This window comes from Salvelinus alpinus, chromosome 18 (assembly GCF_045679555.1).
Source record: "Salvelinus alpinus chromosome 18, SLU_Salpinus.1, whole genome shotgun sequence".
In the NCBI taxonomy this organism is placed as follows: Eukaryota; Metazoa; Chordata; class Actinopteri; order Salmoniformes; family Salmonidae; genus Salvelinus; species Salvelinus alpinus.
Genome location: NC_092103.1, coordinates 28,428,370 through 28,450,472, shown reverse-complemented (window position 1 = coordinate 28,450,472; position 22,103 = coordinate 28,428,370). Strand labels below are relative to the sequence as shown.

Sequence of the window (22,103 nt, the reverse complement as noted above, 5' to 3'; positions counted from 1 at the left end):
GGCATCAGATGCCACAGACCATCATTTCTGTTTAATGCCTGGAATTCGTGGGGGGACCCCTATTGGGACCCCCAACAGGTTGGTGTGGATGTTATCTGTACCCTCGGACCAAGGAGCGTCACGGCTCTGCCATCTCCTGGGTTGGTTCCGAGCCTCTGTGTCATGTGCAGCTCTCAGAAGTTGGTCAGCTGTAACCTCAATAATAGGCAATGGTGTTATCAGACTGGCCAAAGCACATGTGCCCTGACAATCTCCTTTCAAAATGGGGTCAATCGCCTGGCAGGTCCACACATCCACCATACATCAGCAACACCTCCAGTTAATAGTGGCATTGGTGATGCAGGTAGCAGTAGGGAGCCTCCCATAGTCTATACCCCTACCTGTACCAGTGTTACAGCTGTAATATCCCCCATATGCCTTAACCCCCCATGGTGTCTTCTGGGGAGGGACTTCTGGGAACACAAGACTCAGAGTTTTACACAGGGTTGAATTTGGCTTAAACTTTCCAATATGCACATCCAACCTTCCCCATTACTTAGGGCAAATGGGTGAGCAGCCAGAATAGGTCTGGCATGTCCACATACGACACAGTCCTTTCTATTTATTGTTTTGCAGGCCAACCACATATTCTCCCTTTCCTCATAACCAGTTTCAGTCCCCAATTGTTCACTATCTGAGATGTCTTTTACATTTATTACCTGTCCCAGATTGGAGAGCTTAGGTGGTGGTGTGGGACTTGGTCTTGAAGTGGTGGAGGAGGCCGGCTGAATCCCTGGTACGTTGGAACTGGTGGTGGTTCTGGCAGCACTGTGATGGTAACATCCCCATCGTATCCTAAACAGACAGCTCAGGACCAGAAGCAGTCCTGTAAAGCCCCATCCTCTCCCAGAGAACACATCATCAGCTAGAGATCAAGCAACACTTTCACTTCTATGAACGTACACAGTGAGGAAAGGTCGGGGTCAGGGAATTCTTCATTAAGGAGTTGACCCCTGAGCTTTATTAGCAACAGTTCTTCTCCTTAACTCTGTGATCATTCGGCAGTGTCAGTGTGTCTCACCCTCCAAGTGCGATATGCCCCCAGGTCGAGTGAATCACCTTCTCCTTTAATTCATCTGTAACGCATAAAATCCTGGACATACAGGTTTGGTTAACCACCAGTTTCTCATTTGTTTTATCTGATTATATATTTAACTTCTATACCTATTTGTTAGCTATAATTATTATTATTATTTTTTTATTTATTTTTATAATTAGTTTATTATCCAATAGGCCCCATCCTATCCTAGACCACAATGTACCCATCCCCCTCTTGATACCTGGCTCTAGCCAGGTAACAACCTTACCTATTCTAAATAATGACTTAGATAAGAATAGTAAAATATTCTTATGTTCTACATTATCATGTAGGAGCGCCCCTTTCATGTCTCCATTCAGTAACTGTTATCTACCCATTCTGTTATCCATGTCCTGGCGCCCCTTCCGAAACTCCCCTCTCTGCTCTCAAACCTTCAAGGTCTCAGCAGTGTAGGGAGGGCCTGTCTGTCTGCCAAATTTTTTTAAATTTTAATTTTCCAAATTTTAACTAAATGTCTCACTGTTTGGCTTCATCTAAACTCATGGATTTTTAGAAAAACATGTCTATGGTGGCAATTTCTAGAGTCCTTACATATTAATTTACCTCAAAACCAGTATACCAAATGACCACAAATGCATTATCTACATGACCATCCCCCGAAGCTGATCAGACTTCAAGAGACAGCCATGATGCAGGTCAAAGGTTACAACACCCCCTTACATTCGTGTTCCATACCATGTCTAGACCTATTAAAGAACCCCTTATCTTTAAAAATTAAACATTTCCTTGTCTAATTAAAACTCAGAAAATAAAACTCTGAATATTCCATATATGAGTGTGCCCCTTTAAGATACCTTGTCTCTGGGAACATGTAAATCCCCTTAACCCAAACGTTTACTACAAACAAAACATAATTACATAGTTATACCTGTCACAAGAATTTAAAACATGGCCAAGAGGATTAAGTCCTCACCACATTAAAGCTCAGGCTTGGACTTAGGTACCGAGCGGCGACCAGTTAAAAAATAGTTATTAACCTGACCCGGATTTGCCAATTCAGCACGAGCTCCCGAATGATCAAGCTCAGTTTAATTCCGATGCTACCTAGAAGGGTGTCCGAGGCGTGTACGAGGTTGCCAACAACTTACATCTTCAACTTACACTAACTTCTAGTCCCGGACACTGATACAAACTTGAACAGACACTTCAATCTTATGGATACTCCTAGTTCTAGCAACTAGCCCCATTTCTAAGATGTGTCATTACTTCTCACTTATCTTACGGATACTCCTAGTTGCAACTAGCCCCGTTTCTAAGATATATCAGAATAAATGGCAGATATCTTTACACAAGTGCCTTCACATGTAAATACTTTATACCCTGCCATTGGACCTTGTGAATCTGTTTGGAGAGAGCTGCAGAAAGTTCCGTCAGTTTTCTCACATAGTCAGACATTGCAATTTGTTGTACATCAAGAGCGGGCATATGACCTCCCTCTCTTGGTGTACCACACATCTATCTTAGCCTTCAAAGTCTGATTGGCCCTCCCACGAGGTCTTGAGATTGGGGCCTGTACATTTATATTGTTCCTTTCCCCCTGCCCTGTCCTGTATTTTTTGTTCTAGGTATTCATTGAACTCTAGTTTTGGGCCATTAGCGGCTGCCATGGTAAATTTCAGGATCAGGTTTGACTATCTTAGTGCACTTAGCCCGTCACTGGCCGAGGCCAGCAATGTATTCTCGGTGCTGACACCGACTTATCTCTGGTGCCCCACACTCGTACACAAATAATTATTTACAGCAGTTATTACTGTTAAAAAGATTTTGTTAATCGAGTTGTTATATATTTTCCCAGAAGGTATCAGAATCGCCCTTCTGGAACAATATATCTACGAACTCAAGCGCTGCTAAAATAATTATCAATTCAATTATAGGAATTATTTTGCAAAAGTTATCAGCGTTTTTCAGTTTTTCGAGTTGTTATATATTTTCCCAGAAGGTATCAGAATCGCCCTTCGGGAACAATATATCAACGAACTCAAGCGCTGCTAAAATAATTATCAATTCAATTATATGAATTATTTTGCAAAAGTTATCAGCGTTTTTCAGTTTTTCGAGTTGCCATATATTTTCCCAGAAGGTATCAGAATCGCCCTTCGGGAACAATATATCTACGAACTCAAGCGCTGCTAAAATAATTATCAATTCAATTGTAGGAATTATTTTGCAAAAGTTATCAGCGTTTTTCAGTTTTTCGAGTTGTTATATATTTTCCCAGAAGGTATCAGAATCGCCCTTCGGGAACAATATATCTACGAACTCAAGCGCTGCTAAAATAATTATCAATTCAATTGTAGGAATTATTTTGCAAAAGTTATCAGCGTTTTTCAGTTTTTCGAGTTGTTATATATTTTCCCAGAAGGTATCAGAATCGCCCTTCGGGAACAATATATCTACGAACTCAAGCGCTGCTAAAATAATTATCAATTCAATTTTAGGAATTATGGAAATACCAACATCACAATAGAGGAAAAATACAAGTCAGTTTTCAGCTCGGCGGCTGCACCACGGGCCAAAAGAAAACTCAGCTGTCCTCCCAAAAGTTATCAACTAGTGAGTCTCGTGAAAAGGCCAATCTTACACAACATTTCAAATTAACATTTCCACATTTAGTTTTATTACATAACAACACTAACACATTGATCGCAGGTTAAGTTCTTCACAGTGCATTTAGTTAAGTGCCACGTCAACCATTTGCCCGACTATCTGAACTTGTATTTTTGTTTTATTTTGTTGATTCCCCCTAGGTAACTTCCAAGTGTTTTAACCAATCAAATGTTGTTAAGTCTGGGGAACCTTTTCTAGACTTGGATTCTCACGGAATTCTCACTCAACCCGACTGTCTGAATCTTTTTATCAAGTCAGTTACAATTATCTTCTACCCGACTATGTGGATTTATCACAACACCCATTTACTTAGATTCTCACGGCTTCTACCCGACTATATGAATCTGAGTCTCACGGCTTCTACCCGACTATGTGACTCTCTATATCTCAGATATCTTTACATGTTTACTTTTACATTTACAATAGACATTTATCATAAATTTGACAGTAACCCATACTCAACCTCAGTACTTCTGATCTTTAATTTGGATTTTCCTAATATACAATATGCAGATTTTTGATTTAACAGGTTTCTGCTTACCTTTGTTTTGTAGGCCTTATAGATCAGTTTCCTGAGGTGAGCTAGATTCCCGGCTGCTCCTTCGACAGGTCACCCTTCCTTTCTGATCCGTCTCTCACTTGTCTCTTTTCTCTATCAACTTTTTATGGACCGAATTCAGAGAAGAAAACCATCCTCTGCTACCATTTGTTGATAAAACAAATTTACTGGAGAACTGAGACGAAGTAGAGACTCTGGACAGGGTGGATGAGGTTTAATTAAATGCAATTTATTGAGAGGTAAAGATATCTGAAATAGCGTGCACGGACCCTTTTCATCAAGCTCAAATGGAACTATCCGAAAGAAGCCCAGATAACAGAGTGCATATACATTTTATACAGTACAGAAAGTAGGTTGAGTCTGGAAGTTCTGGTCCTCTGGTTGGTTCTGATGAGTTGGGCGAGGTCTCCTTCAGGCCAGTATCACTGTCCCATTGGCTCTGAGTAGAGTTATTTGTCTTCAGAAATGTTCAGCTAAAACAGGAGATTAGGTGTGTGCGTAGATGTTCCTATTTTGACATTTCTGTGTGTCTCTGTAAAATGTTCAGACTGAAGAGGAGTTTTTGTGTGTGCGAAGATGTTCCTGTCTTATCTGTGTTTATGAAAGGTTTACGTCAGCCCTCTGTCCTTGGGTATGTGTGTGTCTCAGTTTCTCGTGATATGCAGTACCAGGCACCACTTTTCTTATCAGTCTTTATGAAAAGGCCTGTGTCAGCCATCTGTCTCTGGGTGTGTGTGGGTCTCCGTATCTGCTATGAGTTTGTGAGAAACCCTGTTTGGAAAGAAGTTAGTTATAACAATGTATTAGCAAATATGCTTGTGTTATAATAAATGATATTTATTACACTACCGACATTTGAGACAAAGTCCTCTGAAGCGTAAGTACAAAAAAAAGTTGGGGCGTGATCATGGTGAGTGTTTTCCTGAATCTTGAAACTTATATTTGTATCAAACGTTTGTCAGCTCAAGCCAGTGGACTAACTCCCCACACGAATCGGATCCATATAGACTGTCAGTCCTTAGTCTCTGGTGACGTGTGTGTGGTCAGATTTGCTTTAACGTTTCTCATTTTAGATGCTGGTTAGATACCAGAGCTTACTCTGACCATTTTTTTTTAGCTCTCACCCCCTCTATCCCCTTGCCTGTTGTAGCACTTTTCAGATGTCGTTTACTCTGTATGACTGTCATAAAAATGCAGTTGCTGGGTTTGTGAGAGGGTTGCTTGGGCACATCTATATACATTCTCTATTATGTATTTTTAAGAGATGTTATTTATTCATTAATTATCCTCCTAAGCCTTATCTCCAAATCTAACATGGAAAAACTATGAGCCACAATCATGATATATTTGAGGACTACATGGGATGCACACGCGTTTGTGTGCACGTGTATGTGCAAGTACACGTGCGCACAAACACGTGCACACCACATGTTGTCCTCGCACATATCATGGAGTGAAAATGTGCACCGTGAGAGTACAGTACCAGTCAAAAGTTTGGACACACCTACTCATTCAAGGGTTTTCATTATTTTACTATTTTCTACATTGTAGAATAATAGTGAAGACATCAAAACTATGAAATAACACATATGGAATCATGTAGTAACCCCAAAATATTTTATATTCTTCAAAGTAGCCACCCTTTGCCTTGATGACAGCTTTGCACACTCTTGGCATTCTCTCAACCAGCCTCATGAGGTATTTACCTGGAATGCTTTTCCTACATTCTTGAAGGAGTTCCCACATATGCTGAGCACTTTTGGGCTGTTTTTCCTTCACTCTGCGGTCCAACTCACCCCAAACTATCGCAATTGGGTTGAGGTCGGGTGACTGTGGAGGCCAGGTCATCTGATGCAGCACTCCATCACTCTCCTTCTTGGTCAAATGGCCCTTACACAGTCTGGAGATCTGTTTTGGGTAATTGTCCTGTTGAAAAAGAAATGATAGTCCCACTAAGCGCAAACCAGATGGGATGGTGCATTGCTGTAGAATGCTGTGGTAGCCATTCTGGTTAAGTGTGCCTTGAATTCTAAATACAGTTTTTTTCAATTGCTAGGACCCATTTCTCAATACTTTTTCAAAACTCTTCACACAGTTCTCCTAACCAACTTTCAGCTTGGCACAGCAGTTAATTTCACATCCAAAATGCACTAAAACTACCAAAATACTTCATACATGTCTCAAATCAACTAATTCTTCCACACTAGCAAAGGTTGTCATCCAACAAGCACACTTTGTCACTCATAAAACCATGACCTAAAAAACTCTAACACTAAAAACAATGTTTTTTTTGGTAAAATGTCTTTGCTGTTTAGAATTCATTGCAGTATATGTTACGTGAATGAATCAGACATGATGCAATATGCTTCAATATGTTTTGTCATTTTTTGTCTTTTTTTTATGTCAGAGTGTTGGTAACAATGATTTGGTAACAATGATTCGGAAGACAGGCGCAGGAATGCGTAATAGTTTAAAAATAATTATACCCCAAATTACGGTGTGCCGTGTAAAGGCACGAAGACCAAACAAACACTACACAAAACACAGGGTTGAAACCCAAACAAAAGAGTGAGGAGTACCTCAAATAAATACACATGCGCACAATGATTAACACACGGGACGAGACCCGTAGTCATCTGCGCAATCCACAAGGGCACGAAAGCCCAAAACACACAGCACAGGTACTCACACGCACCAACGGACATTGTAACAATAACCGACAGCACCATGGTGAACAAAGGGCACATATATATACAAATACAATCAGTGGGAATAGGGGCCAAGTGTGCGCAATGAATGTTCCAGAGGGATCCGTGACAGATCTGTATATTATAGTCATCTTACCTGGACATATTGTTTCCTGAGTTGCTTGACTCGTGGGTTTGGAGGCTTTGCTCAATTTACTTCTGTAATGTGCAGTTCAGTCAGATGCCCTTGCAGAATGTACATCTTACCTGTTGTTTTGCCGGACATTTCTCACAATAGATGCCACTGTTGAGCGTTGCAGATTTGGCTGCACTCTCAGACCAGCCTCTCTCATTGATAGAACATGATTTATTACATGATCATTTATAGTATCCCTAATCTCATCTGAGACTACAGCTCTTGATCTTCCTCTCAGTCTTCTTCCACCACGCATACATACTCCTCTCCCTCTCGCTTTAAACAACCTGGTGCCCCAAATTCCTAATGAGTTAATTGTTACATTATTAATTTAATCAGGTAACAATTAAACATAGTCATTTGATTCGATAAAGAACAGTCATCAGATTAATGAAAGTAAAGCCATAACACTGCCAAAACATGCATCAGGTCAAGTGTAAGATAGTAAGATCATGCTGCTAGTTAGTATCACCCCGATTATGCCTGTAGTCTACCAACGGTTATCACGGAGGTTAACAGCACTTTTCTTCAACCAACCCTGGCCGCAATTCATCAAAAGGTTTGTATCTTGGACTTGGGTTTTTGGATTGAAAGTAGCAGGGATGTGGGTTCTGGTTTTTGTGATTGTGTGACATATTATTGCCTCATAAAGTAGCTATGTGCTCACCAGGAAAAGGTAGACTCTAGTGAGTTGGCAGGACCCTGGTTTTATGGACACACAATCGATCGTTTTGCCTGTACAGTGCAATATTTGTTTCTTATAGTGTCCAGGCGTCCCCTTTTAAGCTGTTTGACCACAGTAAATGTCCAGCAACACTTTCTATGATAACACTTTCTATGATCTAGCTTTTTCTTCAAACTCACCTGATTTGTATTCTAGGGACTCTCGTAAGTAGACTGGACCCGGGTTCTATGGACACACTATCGATAATTTTGCCTGTACAGTGCTATATTTGTACCGTATAGTGTCCAGGCATTCCATTTTAAGATGTTTGAACACAGTAAAAGTCCTGTAACACGTGCTATGTCCTTGCTTTTTGTTCAAACTAGACTCTGGTTTTATGGACACACAATCAATCCTTTTCCCTCTACAGTTCAGTTTGTTGTGCTATAGAACAAAAATACAGTAACACTTTTTTTTTTAACATTACATTTCAAAATATAATCCTTGAACAATAGCACCAATAAATTAACAAGAATCATACAACCAAAATAATTATATATTTTTTTTAATTGTTATTGTATATACTTTTTACCAGTAGGCCATTATTGTTATTTACTATACAAAAGCTCCAACCATTTTTCAATGTGCTTCACCTTATATAATTATTTATCTTATATATAGTAATTATCTTAAGTTTAGATTTTCTCCCATGTAATTATATATTTTGTACGTAATTTTTACATTACGCACTATGCAAAGCTGCAATTTTGGGGGGGATTTTGTATCATCCACACAGCGTTTTACCATGGACTTTTATTTTGAAGGCAAAATACGAAAACCGGAAGTCTTAATGCTGCTGCCAGGACTATAATGTTGCTTTAAAAATATATATATATATTATTATAACATTTCAAATTACAATACAACAAAAAAACATAAGACATCACTGCACGTATATTTTCTTTGAAAAACATAAAATAATATTAAAAGTTGAAAAATGTAATAACAAGAACTGAGAATTCATAAAGTCCAGGGGTTACAGTTGTACAAACCTATGATAGAGTTGTAAGAATATATGTATATATATATAAAAAAATAAAAATAATTATTGACTAATTCTAGATATTTTATTAAATATTGGATTTCAAGTAAAAATATATTTTAAATATGTGTTTTTGTGTATATAAAATTTACCAGAGAGAATTAAGAAATTAACGACTAATTCGATAGTTTTGTTTTCATTTGATTTGAAAATGTTGCTGTCGTGACGTTTGGAATTTCCTGGTGTTAAACTGCAGTTTAGTCTTCACTAGTTACTACAGTCATAAGCCTCTCCTATTTCTACAATGTATTTTCTTAAAATGTATTTTTAAACCTAACCTTAAACTTAACCACACTGCTAACCTTATGCCTAACACTAACCTAAATTAAGATCACAAATCTATTTTTTTCTCATAAAATTTTACAATATAGATAATATTTACTTTGTGTTTGTGGTAACTAGCGTAAACCGCACAGTTGGTGCATTACCGTGTCCTGCCGTTCTGGTGCGGGAAAGACCGTACGATTTTCCATTTGGCCAGAAGATGGCACTAAAGCCTTTCAACAAAATGTTAACAAAATGTTACAATCTCACCTGAAACTAAAAATGAAATAAAACACGCTGATAGTGATGTGAATGTGTTATCAAAATCTCTTTTATAGCCCCATATAACACAATACAATGCAAAACCCTTTGAAAACCAGTGAAAAGCACATCAACTCTTCACAGGGGAACATAAACATGATGAATAGGAGAATGAAGAGGAATACTGTGTGAATACAAGAAAGGGAACAGGTATGCAGATCTACTTCAGTTCCTCAGATTGAGTTGGCAGCTGCTTCAGTCTTCAGTTAGATCATCCACAACAACAAGCTGACACACAGGGAACACTTGGATAAACGTGTAAACTTATATTTAATTTCCATCCATGCTTCACGTGGAATAAGAAACCTGAACATACAGTACATATCACACTATGTGTTTAGGCTGCAAGGTTCTTTGCAGTGGGAGCCAATCCAAGAAGATGGTTACAGAGGCTCACTAGACCAATCTGAGAAGAGAACAGGGTTACAGAGACTTGGTGTCAAGATGGGGGTTGTCAGGCTCAGGCCAAGGATGGTTATTTATAACCCTTTACAGTGAGTGGAGGCAAGGGGTGCACTTAAGACCCCCCCCCCCCCTCACAACACACACACACTCCCTTCCTATAAGGTCATCAATGTGTACAAGAGGCTACTCATTTGACAAACCCAACCTCTCCAATTCCCCCCTCCCCCTCCGTGATTCATACCTCCTATTTCTAACACATACACACACACACACACACACGAATACAGACACACACACACACAGGTTTTTTTCAGCTGGCCACCATCCATCAACCCAGAGGAGATTGGATGATCTGGAGCAGCGGCTCTTAGATACAAAAGGAGAGGAAAATGGGTAGAACTTTATTTTACAATTCAGAAATGATCAGATATTTATTTAGAAATTACAAGGTTAAATGGTAATAACCTAACAATTACCTATGAGTCTGACTGACTGCTTAATAGAGAATCTCCGTTGAAAGTGTTTAGGCTGGGTCCGGGAAACCAGTGCTACTGTGCTACTGTTTAAAAATGGTAAAATTAACAAGTATGCATAAAAATAAATATCCAGAAAAAACAGCCTGGTCTGATAGACGTTACATAGTAAATGTAAATCCAGGACACTAAAATTAGTATAATACTGTATGTTAGTATGGTTACATAAGACAGATGGTTACTTAAGGCAAAAATTAAAGTAGGATGGTTAGTTGGGATGGTGGGTGGGCATACAGCGTGAACGTCTAGCAACCCAATAGTTGCAATTTCACATCACAGACAACTTTAGCATTGAATTAATTAGCAACTTTTCAATTACTTGGTACTTTTAGCTACTTTGCAACTACTTAGCATGTTAGCTAACCCTTCCTCAACCTTAACCCTTTTAGCTAATCCTTCCGCTAACCCTAACATTAACTCTTTAACTGAACTTCTAAACTTAACCCTAACCCCTAGCCTACATACTGTTAGACAGCTAGCTAACGTTAGCCACTAGCCACCTAGCTAGAATTCATTACATATCATACAGTTTGAAAATTTGTAACATACTGTACATTCTGCAAATGTATAAAATATAATACAAATTGTAATTTGTAACATATCATCCACAAATTAATACATACCATACGAACCATAACATATCATACTAAATGGAGTGTTTCGGATTTACGTACAGAATAATACGAAATGCTCTGAGACCAGGTTGAGAAAAAAATATGAAGTTCTGTCATTTTTACTTCATCATTTGACCTCTCAATTTCAAATTGCTGCAGTATAAAGCCAATAAGACTAAAAATGACATAGTATTTTCTCCCTAATAAGGCTAAAGGATGATGCATCCGCCGCCAACTTTGGCTGGGTCATTCACTGGGGCAGGAACGGAAGGAGTGGTCTGGCTAGGTCCTGTTGTAGGTTCAACTTCTAGCTTGGCTGACTCAGCTGGTTCAGCCTCTCCTTTAGCTGGTTCTGTTTTACTGTCCTGTCCTGTCAATAACGGGTCAGCCTCTGGCTTGGGGCTGTCACTCTCCTCAGCCTGAGGTGGTTCTGTGGTTCTGTGTCCTTCAGCCAATTCAGTCTTTTTATCCTCTGCTTTTACTTGTTCAGTAGCTATACTTGAGAGCAGCGTAATCTGGGATTGGTAAAATGAGGATGAGCCGTCAACTGGTGTTGTCATATCTTTCTCCTCCTCCCTCTGTCCTGTCTCTCCATCCCCCTCTCCTTCATCAGCAGTCTCGGCTGGTGAAGCCTTCTCTTTCTCCTCCTCCCTCTCTTCCTTCCCTCTATCCCCTCCTCCCTCTAGGATCTCAACTGGGGTCTGGGCTCGAGCCAGTGGCGCTAGTTTCAGAGAGCTCTTGTGAGGTGCAGCTGGCTTCCTTCTAGGGGGGGCTACTGGCTTTGGAGCTTCCTGATTTGTTCCACTGTCACTCAGAGGTGGGAGTGTTTGTAGTTCCACTGTGGGAGCATCATGTTTGTATGAGAGATCTATGTCTGTGGGGGGCTCAGTGACACTCCCCCCACCAGCCCTCTCAGAGAAAGACTCTGGGTCAGAAAGTGGTGGATCATTTAAATCTGTGACAACGCCCTGAGTCTTGTTCTCCTCCTCTGTGGTTTTCACTTCTTTAACCACTTGAAGCTGAGGTGCGTCCTGCACTGTCTTTAAAACATTGTCTGCCTTAACATGTTTGTCCTCCTTCACAGGTTCTGCATGGTTCTTTTCTTTATCCAGTGATGGGATGTACCGATCATCAGATGGAGAGGAACTGGCGTTCGTACGGAAAAAATCTGTCATGTCATGCTCAAACTCCTGGATCTCCCCTTCTGTCTCTCCATCATCAGGGTGTGAGAGAAAGCTGTCCAGCGTGTACAATTCCTGTGCCCAAGTTCTGAAGCCTTCCTCTACTGCCGGTTCCCCTTCCAGCTCCACCAAGGGAGTCTCGTCCTTCAGGACAAACTTCTCCAGGTACCCCCTGGCCTCCCGGTCTGAGTGTCTGCTGTGGAAGGACCTTTCGGAGGTCATACTCTCAGTGTCTTCCTCCTTCACTCCTTCCCTGCTGCCCACCGCCTCTTCATACAGGTCTGTGTAAAGGAAGGCCATGGCCGTAGGCTCTTCTAGCAGAGTGGGGTTGATGATTTTGGGGGGTCCCGAGGGGAGGAAGATGGGGGTGAGGACGGTTTCCTCGCTGCCGAAGAGGGCCGATCCACTCTCCTTCAGGGGGGACTTGGGTGACTTGTCTACTGCGCTCTCCTCTACTTCCAGATAGTTCTTAGAAGGCATATTGTCCATACCGCCGTAGAACACCTCATCTAGATGGTCACTGGAGATTTCTTCTCCGCTAACGCCTGTGTTGGAACCTCCCAAGTCTTCGGTCACAGGTGCGGCATCTTGGAGCTGTTCCGGCTCCTCACTCACTTGTTGGTTTTCCTCTCCACAGTCTGCTTCCTCCTCCTCCTGTCCTTCTTCAATCATGGTGGGGCCTCCTGGAGCAGGCTCATCCATCTGAGTAAATGTCTCAAAGTAGTCCATGTCGCTGGTGGCTCCTCGTCTGGGCTGCTTTGCCACCGGAGCCCCAGGAGGGTCAGTCTGATCAGGCCTGGTGAGATGGGAGGAGTCAGTGTGTTCCACCGTTTGATCTCCACCTCCCACTGATGGTGCGTTGTCCTCCTCAAACACCTGAATGAATGGATCAGTGAATGAATAAACAAACAAGTGAATGAGCAAATAAATTAATGAATGACTGAATGGATGGATGGATACACAGAGTAAGGTCTACAGATCTAATTCAATTGTGTTTGTCACCTCTTCTATGATTTCGTTACTGGGTTTGGTGAAGGTGGATTCCTCCAGGTAAGACAGGTTATCCACCATGACTTGGCTCTCCTCCTCGTCTATGCTCACCAGCCTGGGAGGAACCACGATGTTCAGGATCTCTGAGCCTTCTGACACCAGGCGGAACAAACTCTGCTTCTTCTCCTCTTTGGGATCTGTCGTTTCCTCCTCCTCCCCATCTCCCTCTGCCCTCACATTGGGCAGGGAGACCTCCACTAGCTCTGGCTTCTCAACCAACTCACCTGAGGAAGGAAAAATATGCAAAAATGTTTCTCAATAGTTTACAGTTTGAGCATATCAGATTTTGAGACATTACCTAATTTCTTTCAGTGACCTCACCTAAGTCATCACCTGTGGGCAGAGGAGTCCGTCCCCGTCTGTCAGCCCGGCTCCTGCTTCCTCCTCCACAACTTGTTTTCATCCTTGGCCTCCTCACCATCATTGCCTCATCCATGACAAAGGTTATTTTACCTGCCATTCCAGATCCTAATCCAGGTGAAACAGACCTTTCATTAATGGGAAAGCAGAATTCCGAGGCGACGGTAGGGGTGGGTTCAGCTTCGGAACCCCAAGGGGTGGAGCAGCGGCTGGAGCTGGTCTCCCATTGGATGCCGCTGTCCTCGCCCTGCACGGTAACCATGGAGAAGGAGGGGTCCATCATTAAGCACTGCATCTTGGGACGCACCGCCTCATCCTGAACCGCCAACCGCAAACTGGAAGAGACGCGATAATACAGATAACATGGTGAGGTACTGGGGCAAATGTAAATTTTCCCATTTCGAGGCACATCAAGAAATTATAATAAAAAATGACTTGAAATAAAAGCCTTATATATGTGACGATCCCTCTACCCCTGCCCCTCTGTCTGTCTGTCTGTCTGTCTGTCTGTCTGTCTGTCTGTCTGTCTGTCTGTCTGTCTGTCTGTCTGTCTGTCTCACTAGGAATGTGACCTTTTGTATGGAGTAAACCTTACTGAAATCATAACAAGACATGATTACTATGGATTGAACTCTGATTTATCTCGACAAAGTGGGATGCTCAGAGACAGAAATCATTTTCAATCCTTTATCAAATAATTTAATTATCTCCTTAACTATTCATCCACACTAATGTGATCTCGACGAAGGAGGGGATAAGGTTTTTTGCGAATGTACACTGCCGGTCAAAAGTTTTAGAACACCTATTCATTCAAGAGTGTGCAAAGCTGTCATCAAGGCAAAGGGTGACTATTTGAAGAATCTAAAATATATTTAGATTTGTTTAACACTTTTTTGGTTACTACATGATTCCATATGTGTTATTTCATAGTTTTGATGTCTTCACTATTATTCTACAATGTAGAAAATAGTAAAAATAAAGAAAAACCCTTGAATGAGTAGGTGTTCTAAAACTGACCGGTAGTGTACTTTGGAAAAAGACTCACTTCTAGTAGGCTGTACAGAATGTCAGAAATGATGTAGGATATAGGCTGCTACCTGTTGCGGAGATCCTCAACCTCATCATTGATTTGGGAGACTCCCTCAGTGATGTCCACATCATCCTCTAGCATTGTCAGAGTATCTGGATCTATCCTGATACATTCCACCGTTTCCATTGTATTCATTGTAGCAGGTTCTTCTCATCTATTTTCAATGGCTTCTTATCGGCACTCCGCAGAGCAACGTTGATGACATTCCAAGTTGGAGAACTTGCTCAGAGATTTTGTGCTCAGCGTAATCTTGAAATAGAAAGAACGGCATCCAGGGTTTCAAAATGTGTCATCCCTTGACAGTTGACACTAATGTTGAAGTATAGGACCAATAACTATAGCTGTAAAACTATTTTTCGTGGGGGAAAAGTGTATCCTGACCCAGGGTGTGTAGGCTACCTATAGACGTCATATAAAGTTGCAGCAGTATCAGCAGAAAAGACGCCCACTTCTTTTTTACATTTTGTTTTTGCCAGGTCTAAAAATAATACTTGTCACCAGCCTATGTCCAATGGCACGGTGCTGTCTGCCAGTCTGACACAACAAGGGTAGATAAAGAAGGATTGAAATTGACACATGTAGAATGTCATTTAGCGGTGCATAATTAACAAGGGAGTATCATGTTTATTATAATCGATTTTCTCAAAGTCCAGCACCATGGACAGCACCAGTGGTCAGAGCCTCTTTCTCTCTCTCTTTCTCTTCTCAGTGTGCAAGAGTAGAGCGAGCATGTAGTCATGCAAGCCAATCAAATTCAATACATGTATTTCACATTAAATTAGGATCATCTTTCTGCCTACAGGGTCTCTCTCAGGTCTTGGTGAGTCTTGAATGTCAAAGTGTCATCTGCTAATGTCCTTCCATTCGCAATGTGAAACAGATACTGGACAGGGAATATGAGACTCAAGGAGAGGGGTGGGGGTTGCTGTTGGAGCACATGACAGGGGTTCTTTCTCAGGTATAGTCTCCTACTACAACCCTTAACAATGTACAAACAGATCTAGGAAAAGATTACTGTCCTAAAATCCAAACGGTGAAGGCAGGTAGCCTAGTGGCTAGAGTGTTGGGTCAGTAACTAAAAGGTTGCTGGATCAAATCTCAGAGCTGACAAGGTACAAATCTGTGGTTCTGCCCCTGTGCAAGGCAGTTAACCCACTGTTCTCTGGGCGCCGTGGATGTTGATTAAAGGCATCCCCTTGCACCTCTCTGATTCAGAGGGGTTGGGTTGAAAGCGTAAGACACATTTCAGTTGAATGCATTCAGTTGTAAAAATGACTAGGTATCTCCCTTTCCCAACGCAGATGTTTTTATATCAAATCATTTGGGTAACAATTAAGTACCTTATTGTAATATTTTTAATATTAGCTTTAAAAAAATAATTTAAAAAAATCTTAAGCAAGAATTTTACTAGGACTGTCTGGGAGTGGTCTGAGTTGGGAGGAGAAAACTTAAAACTAGATGTTATTGGCAGAGTTTTGGAACTCTCTTTGTTATTGGCCTATTAACCAATTTACCGCCTGGTGATATCACCAGGGAAGCCGAAACTCCCGCTCATGCAAACAGGCTGATTAGAAGTTCCTTAATTTTGACTGCACTGGGCCTTTAACAATTAGAGGAGGAAACACAAAACTGAACTTAGATCAGTGTCTACCGGTAACTTCATCCTACCCTTTTAAGACCCCTGTGGATTATGGTTGTAATATTATCAGTCGCCTAGGAGCCTCCAGTTTAGGGAATGTGGGGAATGGGAGTGTGAAGTATTCTGTGAGGGTTTCACCAACTGGGGTGAGGGTTACGGAACACATCAGGCAGGCGTGGTGGTGTTGGAGAATAAAAACAGACAGGCACTTCTGGCCTGTCCTACAGCACTCTCTGGACATGTGACAGTTGATCAGTTTTGACTCTTCTGAGAGGAAACACGAGAGGAGAAGAGGTATCTATATAGTCAGAAGAACCCTATAATGCTATGTCAACATGTTTTGGAACAGTGGAATAATCAAGGGGAGAGGATGGGAGGAAGGATAGGAAAGGAGGGGAGGAGAGGAGTGGGAGAAGATAAGGAGAGAAGGGTGGGGATTCTGTGACTCCACTGTGCTGACGGTAGTGATGTCCCTGCCATCCAAACCTTGGCTGTGTGCTAATTCTACACTTAATGAGTGTACAAAACACTACGAACAGCTGCCCTTTCCAGGACATAGACTGATTAGATGAAAGCTATGATCGCTTATTGATGTAACTTGTAAAATCCTGTGGATCGCTTTCAACACCTTATAGAGTCCATGTCCTGGTGGAGTGGGCAGGGCAACTCAATATTAGGAAGATCAGTGTATATCAATGTTCCCTGCTCCCTCTCTTGTCGGGTGGTAAATCAGATGTGAGGGACAGGGCATGAGGATCTTATGTTTCAGTGAAATACCACCCCCAATATCTGATTTATGTGAAGCCATGAACAGCCCAGGAAAATGTAATAACAGTGTTTGATAATTAGCATTAACACTGAAAGATTCAACCATTTAAGATTTCAGCTACTGACCTGAGTTGTGTTTTTGACACTATGTTAGTCACGCCATGGCCATGCTATCCTCAAAGCTCACGTCAACACTCCACCTGTCACGTTCTGACCTTTATTTCCTTTGTTTTGTCTTTATTTAGTATGGTCAGGGCGTGAGTTGGGGTGGGCAGTCTATGTTTGTATTTCTATGTTTTGCTATTTCTGTGTTTGGCCTGATATGGTTCTCAATCAGAGGCAGCTGTCAATCGTTGTCCCTGATTGGGAACCATATTTAGGTAGCCTGTTTTGTGTTGGGTTTTGTGGGTGGTTGTCTTCAGTCTTCGTGTGTCTGCACCAGACAGAACTGTTTCGGTTTTTCACATTTGTTGTTTTTTTGTATTTTGAGTGTTCACTTTTATTAAATCAAGATGAACAACTACCACGCTGCACATTGGTCCTCCGATCCTTCTAACTTCTCCTCCTCAGACAAGGAGGAAGACGAAAGCCGTTACACCACCTGTATTATATTGGATGTATTATATAATGTATTATATAAGATCTACAGTACATTCGGAAAGTATTCAGACCCCTTCCCTTTTTCCACATTTTGTTATGTTACAGCCCTATTCTAAAATTGATTAAAATCATTTTTTCCCTCATCAATCTACACACAAATACCCCATAATGACAAAGCAAAAAGAGGTTTTTAGAAATGTTTGCTAATTTATAAAAAATAAAAATCAGAAATACCTTATTTACATAAGTTTTCAGACCCTTTGCTATGAGACTCTAAATTTAGCTCAGGTGCATCCTGTTTCGATTGATCATCCTTGAGATGTTTCTACAACTTGATTGGAGTCCACCTGTGGTAAATGCAATTGATTGGACATGATTTGGAATGGCACACACCTGTCTATATAAAGTCCCACAGTTGACAGTGCATGTCAGAGCATAAACCAAGCCATGAGGTCGAAGGAATTTCCGTAGAGCTCCGAGACAGGATTGTGTCGAGGCACAGATCTAGGGAAGGGTATCAAAACATTTCTGCACCATTGAAGGTCCCCAAGAACACAGTGGCCTCCATCATTCTTAAATGGAAGAAGTTTGGAACCACCAAGACTCTTCCTAGAGCTGGCCGTCTGGCCAAACTGAGCAATCGTGGGAGAAGAGCCTTGGTCAGGGAGGTGACCAAGAACCCGATGGTCACTCTGACAGAGCTCCAGAGTTCCTCTGTGGAGATGGGAGAACCTTCCAGAAGGACAACCATCTCTGCAGCACTCCAAAAATCGGGCCTTTATGGTAGAGTGGCCAGACAGAAGCCACTCCTCAGTAAAGGGTACATGACAGCCCGCTTGGAGTTTGCCAAAAGTTACCTAAAGGACTCTCAGATCATGGCAGCATCATGCTGTGGGGATGTTTTTCAGCGGCAGGAACTGAGAGACTAGTCAGGATCGAGGGAAAGATGAACGGAGCAAAGTACAGAGAGATCCTTCCAACAGGACAACGACTCTAAGCGCACAGCCAAGACAGAGCAGGACTGGCTTCAGGACAAGTCTCTGAATGTCCTTGAGTAGCCCAGTCAGAGCCCAGACTTGAACCCGATCGAACATCTCTGGAGAGATCTGAAAATATCTGTGCAGCGACGCTCCCCATCCATCCTGACAGAGCTTGAGAGCATTTGCAGAGAAGAATGGGAAAAACTCAGTTCCCTCCTGTACTCCCTATTCACCCACGACTGCGTGGCCAGGCCCGACTCCAACACCATCATTAAGTTTGCAGACAACACAACAGTGGTAGGCCTGATCACCGACAACGACGAGACAACCTATAGGGAGGAGGTCAGAGACCTGGCCGGGTGGTGCCAGAATAACAACCTATCCCTCAACGTAATCAAAACAAAGGAGATGATTGTGGACTACAGGAAAAGGAGGACCGAGCACACCCCCATTCTCATCGACGGGGCTGTAGTGCAGCAGGTTGAGAGCTTCAAGTTCCTTGGTGTCCACATCACCAACAAACTAGAATGGTCCAAACACACCAAGACAGTCGTGAAGAGGGCACGACAAAGCCTATTCCCCATCAGGAAACTAAAAAGGTTTGGCCTGGGTCCTCAGATCCTCAAAAGGTTCTACAGCTGCAACATCGAGAGCATCCTGACTGGTTGCATCACTGCCTGGTATGGCAACTGCTCGGCCTCCGACCGCAAGGCACTACAGAGGGTAGTGCGTGCGGGCCAGTACATCACTGGGGCTAAGCTACCTGCCATCCAGGACCTCTACACCAGGCGGTGTGAGAAGAAGGCCCTAAAAATTGTCAAAGACCCCAACCACCCCAGTCATAGACTGTTCTCTCTGCTACCGCATGGCAAGCGGTACCGTAGCGCCAAGTCTAGGACCAAAAGGCTTCTCAACAGCTGTTACCCCCAAGCCATAAGACTCCTGAACAGGTAATCAAATGGCTACCCGTACTATTTGTATTGTGTCCCGCCCCAACCCCTCTTTTACGCTGCTGCTACTCTCTGTTTATCATCTATGCATAGTCACTTTAACTATACCTGCATGTACTGTACATATTACCTCAATTAGCCCGAATAACCAGTGCCCCTGCACATTGGCTACCCGGACTATCTGCATTGTGTCCCGCCACCCCCCACCTGCCAACCCCTCTTTTATGCTGCTGCTACTCTCTGTTTATCATATATGCATAGTCACTTTAACTATACCTACATGTACATAATGTGTCACGACTTCTGCCGAAGTCGGTTCCTCTCCTTGTTCGGGCGGTGTTCGGCGGTCGACGTCACCGGTCTTCTAGCCATCGCCGATCCATTTATCATGTTCCATTTGTTTTGTCTTGTTTTCCCACACACCTGGTTTTCATTCCCTCATTAAGTGTTGTGTATTTAACCCTCTGTTCCACCCATGTCTGTAACGATTCTCGTTGGTGGAAGGAGAGGAGGACCAAAATGCAGCGTGGTAAGTGTTCGTCATATTTTAATGAAAAAACTGAACACTACACAAAATAACAATGAAGAGAAAACGAAACAGTTCTGCCAGGTGAACAGACACTAAACAGAAATTAAACACCCACAACCAAAATGGGGAAAACAGGCTACCTAAGTATTATTCTCAATCAGAGACAACGAACGACACCTGCCTCTGATTGAGAACCATACTAGGCCAAACACATAGAAATATACCAACATAGAAAAAAGAACATAGACTACCCACCCCAACTCACGCCCTGACCAACCTAACACAAAGACATAAAAAAGGAACTAAGGTCAGAACGTGACAATGTCTTTGTGTGGTATTGTTTGTTTGTAAGTGCTTGTGCACATGTTGACTGGTGCACGTCAGGTTTTGTACCCAAGTTGTTATTTTCTTGATGCCGTTGGTTTTGGAATTAAACTGCTCCGGCTATTACCTAGTTCTGCTCTCCTGCGTCTGACTTCCCTGCCACCAGTTACGCACCCCTTACATATTGCCTCAATTAGCCCGACTAACCGGTGCCTGTATATAGCCTCCCTACTGTTATAGCATTGCTACTGTATATAGCCTCGCTAATGTTATTTTCACTCTCTTTTTACTGTTGTTCAGGCTGTAACGTAACAAAATGTGGAAAAAGTCAAGGAGTCTGAATACTTTCCGAATGCACTGTAGAGCCTTCAAACTCAACTCTGGACGTGGAAGCCAGTTCCACTGCATTTTTTAAATTGTTCCCCTCCAATCAGGGACTGATTCGGGCTCTTGAGTGGCGCAGCAAGGCACTGCACTGTAAGGCACTGCATCTCAGTGCTAGTATCTCATTGGGAGTCCCATAGGGCGGCGCACAATTGGCCCAGCGCTGTGTCCGGGTTAGGGTTTGGCCGGGGTAGGCCGTCATTGTAAATAAGAATTTGTTCTTAACTGACTTGCCTAGTTAAATAAAGGTTAAATAAAAATGTAACACCAGGTGGGTGCAATTACTGTAATTATCAGGTAGAACAAAAAAACAGCAGGCTCCGGACTTCGTAGGATAGGAGTTGAATACCTTTGAAGTAGATAGTATCTGAAAACACTGATAACATATCTGATACTGCAGTGTGCATGTAAAAAGGATCTGCTTTGATGCCAAAGAGAGAATGGCAATCGCCTCCTTGCTAAATAGTATACATTGTATCCCCCTCATCATTGAGTTTATAACATGTCTATCTCAAGCATAGAACAATCCATTAACATATGGGCCCTGATCAAAACTAAAGGCCAATATGTCTCTGTTGTCTTGTTTAAAAGAAAACTAGTTGGCGGGCCGGAAAATGATTTTGATAACAGTAGACACCATTAACGGCCACATTTGGCACCGTCATCCAATGTCCACAAGGTGGCCACCATCAGTTGCACAATAATGCAACTTGAACAAATCAATGTGTACACTACATCCATTATCATTCTGTGTATGCTTTTAATTTCTAGAAGGTAAATAAATGTTTCCCATTAGAAAAAAGCACAGTAGTAGAGTAGTAATAGTGTAGTAATATAGCAGCTATCCATAAAGTGGACCTCTGGGTGAATCATAAATATAAAGTTCTAATTCTATGAAATACTATACTGAACAAAAATATAAATGCAACATGCAACGATTTCAAGTATTTTACTGAGTTACAGTCAATAGAAATAAATGCATTAGGCCCTGATCTATGGATTTCACATGACTGAGCAGGGGCACAGCCATGGGTGGCCTGGGAGTAAAAAAAAAAAAAGACATGCAAGTCAGTTAAGAACAAATTCTTATTTACAATGAATGCCTACCCCACGCTGGGCCAATTGTGCGCCGCCCTATGGGACTCCCAATCACATCCG

At 42.0% G+C, this 22,103-nt stretch overlaps 1 protein-coding gene across 3 annotated transcripts; it reads right to left on the bottom strand.

The window, feature by feature from the left end:
• Positions 1 to 9,526: 9,526 nt before the first annotated feature.
• LOC139544116 (cardiomyopathy-associated protein 5) lies at positions 9,527 to 15,186 on the bottom strand. 3 transcript variants are annotated; one of them, XR_011668807.1, is made up of 5 exons: positions 14,779 to 15,186; positions 13,643 to 14,016; positions 13,274 to 13,545; positions 10,420 to 13,147; positions 9,527 to 10,309 (listed from the first exon to the last, which is right to left on the bottom strand). XR_011668807.1 is itself a non-coding variant. In XM_071350889.1 (4 exons), the coding sequence occupies exons 1-4, from the start codon at positions 14,904 to 14,906 to the stop codon at positions 11,300 to 11,302; spliced, it is 2,622 nt and encodes an 873-aa protein (XP_071206990.1). In that variant the 5' UTR covers positions 14,907 to 15,186; the 3' UTR covers positions 9,527 to 11,299. The 3 variants fall into 3 exon arrangements, 2 of the variants coding, with proteins under 2 accessions (XP_071206990.1, XP_071206991.1); XM_071350889.1 differs by having other exon boundaries at positions 9,527 to 13,147; XM_071350890.1 differs by having other exon boundaries at positions 9,527 to 13,147; positions 13,655 to 14,016.
• Between the last annotated feature and the right edge of the window lie 6,917 nt (positions 15,187 to 22,103).

What these genes read in the sequence shown, in the direction of transcription:
- LOC139544116 (XM_071350889.1), bottom strand. Translation starts at nt 14,906, where the DNA reads ATGAATACAATGGAAACGGTGGAATGTATCAGGATAGATCCAGATACT. An exon ending in GTTGAGGATCTCCGCAACAG is followed by an intron (nt 14,017 to 14,778) that starts GTAGCAGCCTAT and finishes CGTCTCTTCCAG; the next exon opens with TTTGCGGTTGGCGGTTCAGG. An exon ending in GCCCACAGGTGATGACTTAG is followed by an intron (nt 13,546 to 13,642) that starts GTGAGGTCACTG and finishes TTCCTTCCTCAG; the next exon opens with GTGAGTTGGTTGAGAAGCCA.